This window comes from Marmota monax, unplaced genomic scaffold, assembly GCF_021218885.2.
Source record: "Marmota monax isolate L192 unplaced genomic scaffold, Marmota_monax_Labrador192_F-V1.1 WCK01_AAM20220418_F8-fsc00228, whole genome shotgun sequence".
Classification (NCBI taxonomy): domain Eukaryota; kingdom Metazoa; phylum Chordata; class Mammalia; order Rodentia; family Sciuridae; genus Marmota; species Marmota monax.
In genome coordinates, this window is record NW_026695240.1 from 1450852 (window position 1) to 1467267 (window position 16416).

Here is a 16416-nt window from a genome sequence, read left to right on the forward strand (position 1 = left end):
ATGGAGAGAGGCAAAACAGGCTTGGGGTTTGGGACTTTGATGGGGCAGGTTCAGGGATTAGAGCCAGGCGTGTCCTAATGTGAGTGGTTAAGGGTGGGGTTGGTGATGCTCCCTTGGGCGGGAAAGAATGCAGGCAGTGAAGGGTTGGGTTGGTATGACAGGGTGGTGAGCCTTTCTCACTTAAGATCGCTGTCCAGATGCTAAGTAAGGACCTTACACTGGGTTCCATCCCCACTACAAAAAAAAGAAAAAAGAAAAGAATAAAGTAATGGGTTATGTAACTTACTTTTGGCCCCCAAAGTCTGGAAAGGTTCCTATGTCCTATGGCAGAAGAATAAAAAGGTAGTTAAGTGGGGAGCCATGATTAAAACTATGGAGAGCTGGCAAGGTCGCACATCCCTGGCATCTTAGCAACTCAGGCTGAGGCAGGATGGCAAGTTCAAGGCCAGCCTCAGCAATTAGTGAGGCCTAAGCAAGACACCCTCTCCAAAAAAAAGGTGTGTGTATGGGGGGGTGCTGGGGGTGTGGCTCAGGCACAGTGGTTAAGTGTCCCTGGGTTCAATACCTGGTACCCAAACACACACAAAAACTGTGTGAAGATTAACTAGGCTGGAACGGTCAAGACCTGACATCCCAGACGAGGCAGGTCAGATAACAAGGAGCAAAGTGGGGAAAGAACATCCAGGTGAGCGGATCAGCTAAGGCAAAGGCCCCAGGCAAGAGTGAACTTTGGCTATTTAACAAATAAAAGGAAAGGCAGTGTTTGTGCCAGGCGGAAAACTAGTAGAAAGGGGGTAGGTGTGGGTTTCCAAGAACCTGTGCAGCTCAGATTTCACTTGGCCGCTTGGCGCAGAGTTAAGGGGAGTGACTTGCTCTTTGACAGGCGGCCCTGCTGTGGAATTTCTAGCTGTTCTGCGCACTCTGTGGGCTTGTTTTAGGTCATCTGTGAAATGGGGGTAAGCCTCTTAGGTCCCCTTTGTTCCATGCACCCAAGCAGTCCTCACGATCACCCTGGGGAAGGTGCTAGGACTGAGCCCCTAATGGATGGGGAAACAGAGGCTCCGGATGGCTAACTCAGTTTCCCAAAGCAGCAGCCTCCTATCAGAACACGGTACCGTGACCGCGGAGCCTTCCTCACCTCCACCTCTACTGCTGCCCCCAGAACCACACAGGCACTGCAGGGCCGGGCTATGCCTCTGCCTTGACGTCAGACAAACCTGCCCAGCCACTGACACGCCCAGGCGCCTTGGGTCAGTCACTTGCACCCGAGTCCGTTTGGCCATCTGTACCACGCAACCCAACAAACCAACCCGGCACTTGGCTGACCAAGAGGAAGGACGACCCTCTGCCTGCGGGGGTGGGGGTCTGGGGAAGAGGCGCGGAGTTCGAGTGCGGCGTCCGGTGCTCTTCCTACTCCTTTCTGGCCTCGTGGCCTCCTCGGTCTTCCCCGCACACATTTTTTTTTTTCCACGCTGAAAAGAGGTCGTGGTCCCTTTAAGGCCCGCCCCTCCCTCCCCCAAAACTTCCCAGTGTCTGCTCTTTTCGATCCCGGACGGCCGGCCAGGCTCGCCGCCGAGCTGGTAGGGGACTGGGGCGCGGGGTCAGGGAGGGGCGCGGGGGCACTGGCCAGAGGCGCTACCCGCGGCCGTCCGCGCGGAGGGCTGGGGGTGGGGCGGCGGCCGCGAGCGTGGGGTGCAGACGGCGCGGCCGCTGGGTCGCCGCCGTGGGCGCGCGCTGAGGGGAGAGGGCCTGCGGCGCGCGGCGCCCGGACCGGTTCCGCAGCGTTCAGTCGGCGCACGCCGGCGCGAGGGGCGTCCGGGCCGGGCGCGGGGGCGGGGAGGGGAGGGGCCCGGGGTCCTCCCCTCCCCCACCGCATTCCTCTGACGTCTGGGCCCGCGACCCCGCCCTCCGCTCACGTCACGTGACCCAGAGCCCGTGGCGCCCTCTGTCCCAGTCCTGCCGGGTTTTGTGATCTTCCGGGTGCGACTTGGCAGTTGATTTTAGGGTCTCCTCAGATACTTTCCCAAAAAACTTTAGTCCCCCAAACTGGCACTATTCCATTCTTTCTGTGCCCTTGACCCCATTTCAAACTTAGTTTCCGCAGGGCGCAGACTGTGGGAACCCCTTCACCCGGGCGGAAAGGTTCCGGAGCACCTTTGGGCCCGTCCTCCGCCTTTCCCACGACCCCTAGACTCACTTGCCTGCTTCTCATTATTTCTTTTTATTTAATTTTTGGTGATGGGGATGGAACCCCGGGCCTCGAGCAGGCAAAGCGAGCGTCCTACCCTGAGCCACGCCCCTAGCTCGTCAGTGCCCCCCGCGGGGGTGGGGTCAGCCCCGTCACTGCACGGCCCTCCTCGTGGGAGGTGGGCCCGGCCCCTCCACTACTGTAACTCCGGCGCCCCGCCCCCGAGCTCGGGTCTTTGGGCTTCGCTGGAGCCTCTGAGGGTACCATCCCGGGAGTCCACTTCAGGGCCGTCCTGTGAAAGCCAGTGGCTTGAGTTATCAGAAGGCAAATCCTGGGGGTCCGGGTGGGTAGGGAGCTGAACTCTGACTGCACCGACAGGGAGTTGACCCTTAGCTTCTATTGGAGGGAGAGCGGGAAAAGTATTCTGCGGAGAGGGGCGCACAAGGGCAAAGATGGAGAGGTGTGGGAAAGCTCCTTCCCCTTCTGGGAACTGAAAGGAGTTACTGTGGCCAAATTTAGAGGTGGAGAAATGACTGCCGAACTGACAGGGTGAGAACAGAGTTAAAAAGGGGAAAAAAAAAACCGGCCGTGAGTAGGTTGGCTGTGAAGAGGTACAAGGTACAGTGATGGGAATGTAGATAGCAGGGAATTGCCCTCTCTGTGGCTCTAGACTTCCGGAGCGGCAAACATCAGACAACCAAAAAATACCCTAGATACTCCCGCGATTGCTTCCTTGAAGAGTCGCCCCGCCTCTGGAGGCCCCGAAAAGCACATAGGCGCATGCGTCCTTGCTCAGATCCGTTCCTAGACTGCGCCAAAGAGCGCCTATGGCTTCCCTTTTTCACCCAATCAGAGACCATCAGTAGTCCTACCATCTAGCGAGAGCGTACTCTTTCCACTCTCCATTGACCAATTGGGTGGTGACAGAAAAGATAGGCATCTGTAGTAACCACTGCAAAGAGACAAAAATGAACGCCTTCCTTGCCTCCTTGCAGAGTGGCTCTGGAAGGTAGTCGTGACTGGGGAGACTGAAGATTTTCAGTTTGACGGACTAGCGACAAAACCAACGAAAGTGGGAAGGAGGCGGGACTTCTCCCGAAAGTTGGAGAGTCGCTCCTATTAGGCGCTCTTGGTGAGGCCGGGCAATGCCAGAAATCTGACCTATCAAGTTGGGGTTTATTTTAAGGCGGCGGGATTGGAGAAATGACTGGCAGAAAGCCCTGGCCTATAAGGAGTGTTTCAGACAAACGAGGGTGGGCCCTTCTGCAGAACGGCGTGAGCCGGGTCCAATAGTCGTGTAAGGCGTGCAGAAGCTTCCCCTCCCCCCGCGGCGGGGCCAGTGGCTCCCCCTATCGGGTGGGGGCGGCGGGTGACGGGCGGGTCCCTCCCCCAATGAGAGGCGGGGGGAGGCGGGTTCTGCGCCGCCATGTCGCGGAGGCTGCTGCCCCGGGCGGAGAAGCGGCGTCGGCGGCTGGAGCAGAGGCAGCAGCCGGACGAGCAGCTGAGGCGGTCGGGAGCGATGGTGAAGATGGCGGCGGCGGGCGGCGGAGGCGGCGGTGGCCGCTACTACGGCGGCGGCAGTGAGGGCGGCCGGGCTCCTAAACGGCTGAAGACTGACAACGCCGGCGACCAGCACGGAGGCGGCGGCGGCGGCGGTGGAGGAGCCGGGGCAGCGGGAGGCGGCGGCGGGGTGAGGCTAGGGCTTTAGACTCTGGGAAGGGTGGGAAATTTTCGTACTTTCAGGGTATTTATTTTGGGGGGCCCCTCTGCGCAGGCGCCTAAGCCCTCGCGCCGCTGACGGGAGTGGGGGAGGGGCAGGCGTTGGGCAAACGGCGGGGATTGCGCGAGGACAGGCACTTGCGCGTGCGCGCAATCCTGAGCGGGGGTTGAGGGGGTGGAGGAAGCTGCTCGCGTTGCGGGCAACGTATTGCGCAGGCGCCGCGGGCTAGCGTGTGGGGGTCGGGCACGCGGCCGGGCCGTTTTTCCCCCCCTTTATCATTTTCTTCTGTGGCCCGGTGCGCAGGCGCGCTTCTCTCGCTTGGCCTCGTGGGCGGTTGGGGGGGGCATCTCGTGAGCGGGAACGGGTGGGCGGCGGCCCGGCGGAGTGGGGAATTCAGGCCGATCGCTGTCTGATCCCAGTAGCGTCACGCCTTGACTGCCGGCCTCCAGTTATTGATTTATTGAAAAATATACCCCAGCGCAGAATATTTTCCCTATTTTTGTGGGCGTTGGAAATAGGAAGATTTGCGAGAGGCAGATTTAGTTGTCTGGGAGTTGAGCCAGACTTTGGAACCTTGACACGTTTGCTTACGATTTCAATTTCTTGGAGATTGATAAACCCAAATATTCCCCGGTGGCCACGGGAGGAGGGATTCAGCCTCTTAAATCTGCCACCCCCGAAAAAACACCAGTTGTCCCTTGTGGGTAGGGGCCAGCCCCATCCGCGGAAGTTATTAAAGGGCTTCTGCTCGGTCTTCCCGGGCTCTGTTTGACCTGCTCAGAAGTCATTCTATTAAGGAATCTCTGTTCTGTGGGTTTGGGGCAGGTATATGAATTCCCAGTTTCCAGAGAGGAAACAAGCAAAAGATAAGGGAGATTCCATCACATAGCTAGTGAGGGACAATTCTGGAATTAGAACTCAGGACCCATAACCACCGGGAAGGGTGTGTCTCCTGTGGTTTGTGCAGTCGGTTCCTGAAATAGAATCCAGTTCTGTCCCTGTTCCATGGTCTTGTGCCCAGTGATTTCTCAGACAGGAGGCTGGGCCCAGAGCCCAGGAGAGATGGAGGAGAAAGTTACTTTGCTCCTGAGTCCCAGAGGCTGCTATCTCTGTGACTGGAAAGACACTTCCTCTGAGAAGGAACTTAGTGGTGTGGGTTGAAGTTGCTCTTCTTTGAGTTTCCTCACCCCTTTTTCCTTAGTCCAGCTTAGGCAGTATTTCTCGAAGCAGATTTTGGTGGGAGCGATAAAAGGCATGAAGGAGTCAAAATTGTCTGGTCTTCCACAAGTTTAAGGGCACATACTATTTTGCCCTGGCTGGACTTGGGGATGACTGGTGGAGAACAGTCGTGCCTGGTTTGCTCAACCAGAAAATACAAAGAAGGTGGGGCACATGCAGAAAACAGTCTGTTCACACCACAGCAGATAGCTGTTTAAGCCTCACCTGCTAGGTTGCTTTCTAAGCCACTGTTCTGTGTTTCCTTGATTGAGCAGGAGGAGAGATGGTTCTTGGAGGGATGTAAAAGTTGAGATTTTTCCCTTCCACCTTTTTCCCTTTCTCAGAAGCTAGAGCCAATGGGCAAGTGGCTACCACTCAGGGCTGTTATTCTGCTGGTCCAGAATCCTTTTGGGGTGATTGGGTTGAATTGCTCCCTCTCTTCTGCCCCATGCATCTTTCCTGGGTGACACGTAACTTATTTGACTGGATCTCCAACAACACAGAGGACTATGATCTTGTATGTCACAAAATGAGGTGTTGTTTCTGTTTCCTTTTTCAGGAGAACTACGATGACCCCCACAAAACCCCTGCCTCCCCAGTTGTCCACATCAGGGGCCTGATTGACGGTGTGGTGGAAGCTGACCTTGTGGAGGCATTGCAGGAGTTTGGACCCATCAGGTACGGGGCCCAAAGACCAGGAGTGTGCTTGGTTTTTTTTTGTTTGTGTGTGTGTGTGTGTGTGTGTGCGCGCGCGCGCGCGCGCGCACATGCGCGCTCTGAGGATAGAACTTGGGGCCACTTGACCACTGAGCCACATCCCCAGCCCTATTTTGGATTTTACTTAGAGACAGGGTCTCACTGAGGTGCTTAGTCCCTTCCTGTTCCTAAAGTTGGCTTTGAACCCGTGATCCTCCTGCCTCGGCCTCCTGAGCTGCTAGGATTACAGTGTACCACTGTGCCCAGGTCCTAGTGTGCTTTTGTGACACTGGTTTCTGGTTGGAAGTAGTGATTTTGCCTTTCTGGTCTGAGGTCCTTTGACTAGGTTTACACCATCTCTACTCCTGGGGTTGAACTTTGGATCCTCTTGTAGCAAGTTCCACATCCTTTCTTCTCTTTTTCTCTGCCTCATACTTTCTGGTCAACATTGCTTTACTCAGCAGCAAATTTTTGTTGACTATTTGGCACATGTGAGGTGGTGGGAATACAAAAGGGAACAAAATTATCCTAGATTCCTTTTTCCAGAAACTTGTCCATCCAGAGAGTTCAGCACTATTATAGGGTAAACTCTTGTATGTGGGAGGCACCTGACTCAGTCTAGTGAGGAGGAGAGGTCAGAAGGAGGTCCCAGAGGAAGGGGTGACTTAAAACTACACCTGTGGCATGGAGTATTGGGGTTGGGTCATTTTAAAGAAAACTGGGAGACATTCTCATAATTTCCATTCCCCCAAGATGATTGAAACCTATGTTCTCTCTGCCAGCTATGTGGTGGTGATGCCTAAGAAGAGACAAGCCCTGGTAGAATTTGAAGATGTGTTGGGGGCTTGCAATGCAGTGAACTACGCAGCCGACAACCAAATCTATATCGCTGGTCACCCTGCTTTTGTCAATTATTCTACCAGCCAGAAGATCTCTCGCCCTGGGGACTCAGATGACTCCCGGAGTGTTAACAGTGTGCTTCTCTTTACCATCCTGAACCCCATCTATTCCATAACCACGGTGCGTGTCAGCAGGCATTCCTGTAGGCTCCTCTGCAAAGTGTCTTCCCTTCTTCATCTCCCTGTCACTTCCCCACGCCAGACTGATTTCCCAGGACTCTTTCATCTTGCCTGTCTTTGCTTTTACAGGATGTTCTTTATACTATCTGTAATCCTTGTGGTCCTGTCCAGAGAATTGTCATTTTCCGGAAGAATGGAGTCCAGGCCATGGTGGAATATCCTTTATGGGGAAGTAGGTGGCTTTTGGGGTGGGGTTCTCAACAGGGTGTGGCTTAGGAACATTTTTTTGCCTAGCATGTGTATACTGAATGTCCGCCATATACCAGATGCCTTTATAGAGTTCAAGATCTGATTAGAGAGATAACTAGAAACCAGACATATGTTGTAATAGTGAAAATCTTAAGAAAGAGTGAACTTTAAGGGCTGGGGTTGTGGCTTAGTGGTAGAGTGCTTGCCTAGCAAGTGGTTTTGATTGGGTTTGATTCTCAGAACCGTGTATAAGTAAATAAAATAAAGATCTGTTGACAAGTAAACAATATTTTAAAAAGAACGAAAGAATGAATTGTGAGATTTATGGTGAAAAGAGTATAAAAGGAGACTTGGACAGGTCCCCAAGGAAGGCTGTCCTATTTCCATGAGGAGACAGGAATGGGCATTTCAGGTGGAGAGTAAATGGCTTTTGCATAGGTCATGAGATAAGGAGGGGAGACATGAGGATTTGAAGAGCATGGAGTAGCCCACAAGGTAGAGGGTTTCCTTTAGAGTATCTTGGACAGTAGTGTGGTGCTTTGTCAGGGTTCACTAGGAAGCTACTAATGGGCTTTTCAGGAGGAATTATAACCTGATGTTTCTGAGGTTACGGCAGCATGAGAGACAACTGGGGCAAAGAAGGTGGTGATGACTTGGCTTGGAGTGGTGGTGCTGAGGAGGTGTTACCATCTCTGATGATGTCAGGGCTAGTACAGATCATGGGAGTACTCTGGACAGTGGCCACTCCTCCATGGGCAACACTCCAGTCCCATCTCCAGAGTTTTGACTTGTCACCTGAGGCTGTGGCGGTAAGCTGACCCCAGAGCCCACATGCACCACAGTCTGAGTACTGTCTTGAACTCATCCCTGAGACAACTGGAAGTCCTTTCCAAAGAGCTTCAACAAGGGAACCTTCCTTAATTAAGCTCACATTTGACTCAGTGCAAAGTGCCCAGCGGGCCAAGGCCTCACTTAATGGGGCTGACATCTATTCTGGCTGTTGCACTTTGAAGATCGAATATGCAAAGGTAGGTTTGGGAAGTGATTGCTCCTTGGCAGCTTCTAGGTGAGACGGGATGGCTGGTCTCAAGCTTTGTCTTGTCCTTACAGCCTACACGCTTGAATGTGTTCAAGAATGATCAAGATACTTGGGACTACACAAACCCCAACCTCAGTGGACAAGGTAATCCTGACGGCCACTTTGTTCTAAACATACCTGCCTCGCCTTCACTCGACTAGTGCACTTCATAGACCCGGGCTCAGGGTTATGTAATGCCATTGGGCTCCCTATGGACATGGGAGGGCCTTGGGGTCAGTTCTTGAAAAAGACACCCCAGTGATAAGAGGGCGAATGAGGGACCTGTGCAGGTCCTGCCTGGGGCCCTCTGAAGAGCTGAGGGTGCAGAGTCAAGGCTGAGGCTTGGACCAGGTGGGAAGCATGGCTTCACTGAGGATGAAGCCTGACAGGGGGCTTAGAACCCAGTAGCAGCTCCCAGTTGGATATTGCTGCTTTCCTTCTAGAGCCTGGTTAGGGTCATTGACTCATTTCCACTGGGCCAGGAATGGTCCTCTTGCTCTCTGCTGTTCAGAGGGTCTGGTTGTGGGGGTGACAGATGGAGCAGGTGATGAGGGCTGCTGGACTTTGCAGCAGAGCTTTTGAGCAAGCTGACCTTGTGGAGGTCAGACATTCTGGATTGGACCAGGGCGGACATGCCACACCTCATTTGTAGAGGGGACTCAACAACTCTGCAGGGGGCCCAAATGGACTACCCCCTTCCTAGTGTCTGCCAAGAATGGTTTGCCTTTGGTAGGCGGGAGAGGTGGAGGATTGCCTTTGAAAAACAGCGGCACCCCCTTTGAAAATCAGCAAGACCGTCCAAATCTTGGTCTGATTCGTCGGACTAGGCCATGGGCTGAGGGAGGAGGCTGGTTGCTGACATCGCAGAGGCCCCACTCCTAGGGAGGCCTGTTTTGCTCGCCTTTGCAGCTGGGAAAGCAGTGGGCAGGGTGGGCTAGACTCCCCAGGACCCTCACAATAGGCCCTGTGGGCCTGGCTGCTCCAAAGGTCAGAGACAAATTGGTGACCAAGTGAATGTACCAGAGCGGGCAATGGCATTACATGACTGCTAACAGAAACATGGCAACCAACCATTTCTTCTCCAAGGAACATAAGTAGAAGATGTGCAGACCGGCAGGGGCTAGTGGCAGGGGCTGGCTGTGCATTGGTTTTGATGCCTCTCAGCTTTGGCTGCCCCAAGGCTGGGGCCAAAAAAAAAAAATCGAGGGCTGATGAGGTAACCTGGAGTGAGGGCGGTGCTTCGCCACCCCCTCAGGAACCATACTTCAGCGGCTCTGCCTCTGCACATTGCTCACCAACACACAGGGTAGAAAACCACTAGCTCTTCCTGGAGAGAACAGAACATGCAGCCTCCACCACGTCCCCAGAAACAGCCGCAGACTTGAGCTCACTACATCAAGAACACCACACCGCGCTCCAAGGAACAGCTACAAGCACAGAGACAGAGGCAGACAGAGACAAAGAGAGAAAGAAACGCAACATGGCAGCAGACACTGCTTTTTTATTAAACATTAAAAAAAAAAAAAAGTCAAAATCCAAGCAAACTTGAACCCAAGAATGTACACAGAAGTAGGAAACACAGAGAACAGAGCTCTCCCAGCCAGCCAGCGGTGCTCTTTTCGGAGAACGTTTCATAGACTGAAGTAGATTCCATGGGCCTCCAAGACAATAGGATCCTCTCTCCATTCCTCGCCATATGGGTTGCTTTTTTAAGTCCTTTGGTTTGGGGAGGGCCTTCTTTTTTTCTTTTCTGTTTTGATATTTTTATTTTTTCTGCAGTCACCGGCTGCCAACATAATCTGCACCAACTGGAGATCAGAAACAAACCAAAAAAACTTAAACCACAACAAAAAAAAAATCAAAAAACCAAAACAGATCTAAAACCAGACAGCCAAACAGCTCAGAGGCACACAGTTACCTGCTGGTGGGTAACCAGGCGCGCTCCCAAGGCCAAAAGCGCGGGCATAGTGGGGCCACTGGCACACTTCATACCAGGAGACACGCACATGGAGCGCTACACAGCCAGAAGCACCGCACTGCAGCACACAATGTGAGGAGGTGACAACACGGAGGGACACTACCCACTTCATACACCTTTATTTCCACTTTTCTGATATCTTCTGAGGACAGAACATCTGTGAGCCAATTTTGATTTAATCAAAACATTGACTTTTAAAACAATTCTTAAAAAATGTAGCGGATGTGTACCGTAACTTGTATTTATGACTGTAAAACCATGTGATGCAGGGTCGCAGTGTATGTTTGATGGGACGCCATCTTTCAGAACTGTGCTAACTCACTGTTGAAGCGTCCAATGGTAAGAGAAAATACAGATTTGTTTTTTGTGACAAATGGACATTGTACTCTGTACTTCTGCTGTAAGTAGCCCTTTTCCATCTTTGTAATGACTTGACTGTTAAAAAACAAAACCCAGGCCAGGTGGCAGAAAGGGGCATTGGTTTCGAGCCCTGGGTTTTGCAGTCTGCCAGACCCGGTTCAAATCCTGGCCCAGCCACTAACTTGCTTTGTGACCTTGAGCCAAAGTGTCTTTTAACTGCTCAGTTAAAAGGTAACTACTCAGTTTTTTTATCTGTAAAATGGGGCTAAAACATTAGTACCTACCTCATAGGGTTGTTGTGAGGAATTCAAGAAGCTGTGATGTCTGTAAAGCGTTTAGCCCAGTGTCTGCCACTTAAGCGCTAAATTAATGGCAGTGGTTATAAACTGCAGCTGGGGTTGGGGGGGTGAATCTGCGCCATTGTTGGGTCTGAGAATGTTAATGCCTTGTACATGACTGCTCACTTGATCTGATTCTGCTGTTGCCCTGCTCGTCAGCTCCTACAGTCTGTCTCCTTGGGCTGGATGGGACTGGGGAGGAGGGTGACTGGGCCCAGGGTTGAGAACAGAGGGACTAGAGAGCACACGACAAGAGAATGGAACCTAGAGCTCCCAGAGCCTTGGGGTTTTGGTGGCCAGACTTTATCCTGTGTCTGCCCTTCCTTGGTTATTTTTATCGGCTCTTACCCTTTCCTCCCTTCATTGGGAATTACGTTACAAAGCTGCTCTTGGCCCTTCCCTTCCATCAGTTCCATAGTAGCTCACAAGTTCCCCAGAGGACCTGAGAGCTGGGCTTCCCCAGGAGGCTGGGGTGGGTAAGAGCATGTAAGCAGAAAGCCTGGCCTTTTCTCTAAGAAAGGAAGCTGGCCTCTTTGGTGTGGGCAGGGGGTGGGGAGTGGGGTTCCGGCCTTAAGGTCTGGGCTTCACGCCCATCCTGGGTTAGGACTTAGGAAGGCATCCCCAGCAGCCCTTGTAAGAAAGGGTTTGCAGTGAAACTCATGGGAGCTGAGCAACTTTGAGATTAGCCTTTCTAGTCAGAAGGGAGAAGGACATCCCTTTTCTTGAGTTCGACTTGTAACTATTTTCTCTATCTGCAGGTGACCCTGGCAGTAACCCCAATAAACGCCAGAGGCAGCCCCCTCTCCTGGGAGATCACCCCGCAGAATATGGTGAGGGCAGGGGGTTCCCCTCCGTGGACTCCCGTGGCTCATGTGCCCCTGCCCGCCGCCCGCCGCGCAAATTCTCACCCGTCCTCCCTCTCTTTCCTTCCCACCCCCCAGGAGGGCCCCACGGTGGGTACCACAGCCATTACCATGATGAGGGCTACGGGCCCCCCCCACCTCACTACGAAGGGAGAAGGATGGGCCCACCAGTGGGGGGTCACCGTCGGGGCCCAAGCCGCTACGGCCCCCAGTATGGGCACCCCCCACCCCCTCCCCCACCACCCGAGTATGGCCCCCACGCCGACAGCCCTGTGCTCATGGTCTATGGCTTGGATCAATCTAAGATGAACTGTGATCGAGTCTTCAATGTCTTCTGCTTGTATGGCAATGTGGAGAAGGTGAGCTTTTGCTGCGACAGTTGCTTGCCTTTAAACCCAGCAGGCCCAAGGAAGGCTCTGGGCCTCAGCTTGCCAGGCAGTGGAGGGGGAAGAGCCAGTGGGGAACAGGCCTGCCTCTGAAGTGGGTGACTCAGGCGGCCCAAGTAGTCTTTGCAGATGGGTTTTGTTTTATTCTCACTGTGTCATTGTGGTTTTGGTTATTTGAATTGCCAGTGTTAATCCAGGATTTTATCATGTTAAAAAAAAGAACTAGGATTTAACCAGTATGTGAATATAAAAATTCAAAAGGTATATAAGAATGTACCCATTAGAACATTAGGTAAGAATTTCCTGGAAAACTTTTAACTGTTCTGACAGTCCTGGGCCTTTTTGCATTCCCTGTGGGCCAGGGCTGAATGTTGGCTGACCTGAGACCGAGTGTGTGTTTTGTTGTTTTTTTTGTTCAGACCAACTTTAAGTCTGTAGCCCCTAGCTTGCCCATTAAAGATAAGTGGGCATGGTGGCACATGCCTATAATCCCAGGAACTCAACAGGCTGAGGCAAGAGGATTCCAAGTTTCAGGCCAGTCTCAGCAACTTATTAGCAAGACCCTGCCTCAAAACTTAACCAGCGGCTGGGGATGTAGTTCATTGATAGAGGGCCTCTGGGTTCAATCCCTAGCCCTAGTACTACCAAAAAAAAAAAAAAGGAAAAGGAGTTAATACAAGGCAAAGGGTCCATGTGTACAGTTTTGTTGAAGATGTGGAAGAGGTAGTAATTTGTTCAGTTTTCACAAACCTTAATGGGACAGGAAAGGATGGAGGTTAAATTACTTCCCAGGTTCACATAAGCAGTATTTGGAGCTAAATTGCCTGGCCTCGCTCTCTGCTGCTCTGTCTTGCTGTATCTCAGTGCAGTACCCACATAATAGGCCTGCCTTTGGGGCTAGGGGTGCAGCTCAGTGGCAGAGCGCTTGCCCAGCACCAGTTTGGTCCCTGGCCCTGCAAAACAAAACATCCTTTACATTGTGACCAGGGCCTGCCTTGCAGTTAGGAAAACACTGCCTATACCCTGCTGCCTGGATTGAGCATGCTCAAAGGCCAGGGAAGTTTTCCAGGTGGCCCTGATTCCCCTCTTACAGTGAGAAAATATTAAGCCCAGAGCCAGAGCAGGCATTATTGTTTCTGACTAACTTTGGAGGGGTAGCTAACTTCATAGCTGGGCAGTAGTGCTGACTGCAGCTGCTTTTCCCCAGGTAAAGTTCATGAAAAGCAAGCCGGGGGCCGCCATGGTGGAAATGGCTGATGGCTATGCTGTTGACCGAGCCATTACTCACCTCAACAACAACTTCATGTTTGGGCAGAAGATGAATGTCTGGTAAGTTCTGTCATGCCAGGCAAGGGAGGGTTGGAGAAAGACCAAGGAGAAATGGGTGGGAGTGGGCCTAGCAGAGGTGTATAGTGAGACTGAGATATGGGTACTTGGGCTGGAATGGGGTGTGGCATCTGTGTTCTCTGCCCCTCTTCTGAGGCCATGGGAGAAAACAGGTCAGCCTTGCCTCTGCAGTGGAGCAATGTACCCTGAGGCATACCACACTATCAGGCACAGGGCCCACTGAGCTCTGAGGGAGACCATAGTAGAAGACTTAGGAGATAACTGAGGGTCTGACAAAGCTTCCCTTTTATTTCTTCCAACAGTGTCTCCAAGCAGCCAGCCATTATGCCCGGTCAGTCATACGGGCTGGAAGACGGGTCCTGCAGTTACAAAGACTTCAGCGAATCAAGAAACAATCGGTTCTCTACTCCGGAGCAGGCAGCCAAGAACCGCATCCAGCACCCCAGTAATGTGCTGCACTTCTTCAATGCCCCTCTGGAGGTGACCGAAGAGAACTTCTTCGAGGTGAGTGCCATGGAGTTTCTCTGTTGGTCTCTGGGTTGAGCTAGAACAGACGAGGACAGGTGGGGATCCTTGCTCACAGTCTTGGCATGAGAGAGTGACACCAAACTTCCAGCATCAGTTGAGTTTGAGTTTGCCTTGATCTTCCTGCATTTTTGGCAAGCTGGAGCTGCTGCTTATTCGCTGGGAAGGTCTTCAAGAGCCCGGTGACAATGCATTCTTGATGGATGCCCTGTCTGGGCACCTCAGTGTCTGCATAACACCCAAAGGGAGGGCCTAGATAACTTGGTCAGAGGGAAGTGGGACAGCTAGCCAGAGAGGAGAGCTAAAAGCAAGAGTTCACTTTGGACCCTACTGTTACCTCAGGTGATGCCCTGCACTTTTACTTGAGCAAACACTTGGAGGATGTTGATACCCAGATGGTGACTAAAGAGAGGAGATTAGAAAGGCATATTTTTAGTTGGTCTTTGGCAGTGTTGAGAATTGAAAGCTGTGTTTCTTTTCATGTCACAGGGACGCTTTAAAGAATATATGATCGTGCCCTCCATATGTTTTCTTTTAAAAAAAAAATTGTATGAGATTAAGGGGCTGGGGTTGTAGCTCAGTCATGGAGCACTTGCCTAGTAAGCGTGAGGCACTGGGTTTAATCCTCTGCACCATGTAAAAAATAAGTAAAGAAATGTATTATGTCCATCTACAACTAAAAATATTTAAAACAACAACAACAAAAAACTGGAAACCATTCCTCCAGAAACACTCAAGCCCTCGGCCATATGGGCCCTGGTCTGCTTGAGTTCCCTTTGTGTAGTCCTTGTGCCCTGAATTCCTTCACCCTCTGTTTCTGCTGCAGATCTGTGATGAGCTGGGAGTGAAGCGGCCAACTTCTGTGAAAGTATTCTCAGGCAAAAGTGAGTTGCAGCCCTGCCTTCCTCCACTGATTCCTTGGCCGATGGTAGGCCCCTGCTTGGTGGCTGTCAGGTCCACCAAAACTCCTCTGCCTTCTCTTTGCTTTCTACTCAGGTGAGCGCAGTTCCTCTGGACTGCTGGAGTGGGAATCCAAGAGTGATGCCTTGGAGACTTTGGGCTTCCTGAACCATTACCAGATGAAAAACCCAAGTGAGTATCTGTGTGTCCTGAGTCATTCCCCTGGTAGCTTGGTAGCTTGGCTGGCTTCAGGCCAGAATTGTCCCTCCTGCCTTTGAGACAGGACCCACGAGATTACCTCCCTGTCACTGGCAGGCAACTAGGACCTGGTCGCCAGGAGAGCAGTCTGATGATATGTCTCCTGGGAAGGCCAGCTAGGCTGCTTGCTGCCATCCACTCTGCCTGCTTGGGAGTTGTGTGGACTTGTCCTCCAACAAGCTGTCGTTCTTTTTGTGTCAGACTGGCAGAGATGGTACCCCAAAGGGGGCTTCACTTGGCCATCAACTTGAATTTGCTGGGCCAGGCCCCATTGCGTAGAATAGCTAATGTGGGTAGGAATAAGCTCCTCCATGGGAGTGAAGAAAGAAAAGGGAAAATACCTTGTGTATTTGGATAATTTTTTAAGTTTCATATCAGGCAGTGACAAGTTTAGACTCTGCACAGTTAAACTGCAGAAGTGGGAGGTGGGTACAGATGAGAACGAGGTCCGGGAGCGTTCCCTGGAGAGCCCAGCCAGACTTCTCTGTCCTTTCCTTTGCAGATGGCCCGTATCCTTACACTCTGAAGTTGTGCTTCTCCACCGCTCAGCATGCCTCCTAATTAGGGGCCCAGGAAGAGTCCCACCCGAGCAGGAAAACGTTTCTCTTTCCTTTATGCCGTTGGTCTTTTTTTTTTTTTTTTTTTTTTGCAAAAGTTCTTGTATTCCTTTTTTTAATGCTAGGTTAGTAGAGGCTTAACCATAATGGAAATGCTGGAAGTCTGGAGGGGGAGGGGAGAGGGGGAACTGATATCTCCCAAGATTAACCTTCACTTTTTAAAGATTATTGTACATGTGATTTTTTTTTCCTGTTCATACATTTGTGCTGCCCATGTACTCTTGGCACATTTCAATAAAATTGTTTGGAAAATAAACATAGCACTTGCTGGGATTGCAGGGTGTGTTTGCTTCCCTCACTCTTCTGAAGAGGTACTGGCGGGTCAGGGCACAGCCCCCAGGCTCTCAGGAAATGCAGGCCTAGCCCTCAGAAGTAAGGTGGGCTGTAGATGGGAAGATGCAGAGAATGAAGGAGTCCTGTGGAGGAAAACCCAGCAGGCCTTAGCAGCATTCTTGGAGGGCTGTGCCCAAGTGAGCTCTAGTTGAGAATCATTTTCAGAGTAAGCTGTTAGAGCCCTGCACCATCACCATGGCCTGTTCCAGCTGTGCAGGAGACAGGTGCAGGAGGGTCACTTGAACTACAAGTTAAAGACCAGTCTGGGCAATGTAGATGCCTCCATCTCAAATAAATGGTGTTGAGATTTAGCCCATCCTGGGTTTAATTCCCAATACCAAAA

At 51.9% G+C, this 16416-nt stretch overlaps 1 protein-coding gene across 3 annotated transcripts; it reads left to right on the forward strand.

Moving 5' to 3' along the window:
- The first annotated feature begins 1428 nt into the window (after window positions 1-1428).
- Hnrnpl (heterogeneous nuclear ribonucleoprotein L) lies at window positions 1429-16013 on the forward strand. Of its 3 annotated transcripts, XM_046440152.1 has the most exons (13): window positions 3600-3878; window positions 5686-5804; window positions 6605-6842; window positions 6971-7056; window positions 8022-8118; window positions 8201-8273; window positions 11603-11674; window positions 11786-12066; window positions 13301-13422; window positions 13743-13944; window positions 14792-14849; window positions 14962-15057; window positions 15626-16013. In XM_046440152.1, exons 1-13 carry the CDS (start codon window positions 3615-3617, stop codon window positions 15682-15684), a joined length of 1767 nt encoding a protein of 588 aa, XP_046296108.1. In that variant the 5' UTR covers window positions 3600-3614; the 3' UTR covers window positions 15685-16013. The 3 variants fall into 3 exon arrangements, with proteins under 3 accessions (XP_046296109.1, XP_046296108.1, XP_046296107.1); XM_046440153.2 differs by lacking the exon at window positions 3600-3878 and adding an exon at window positions 1429-1580 and having other exon boundaries at window positions 11603-12066; XM_046440151.2 differs by having other exon boundaries at window positions 11603-12066.
- Window positions 16014-16416: the final 403 nt, after the last annotated feature.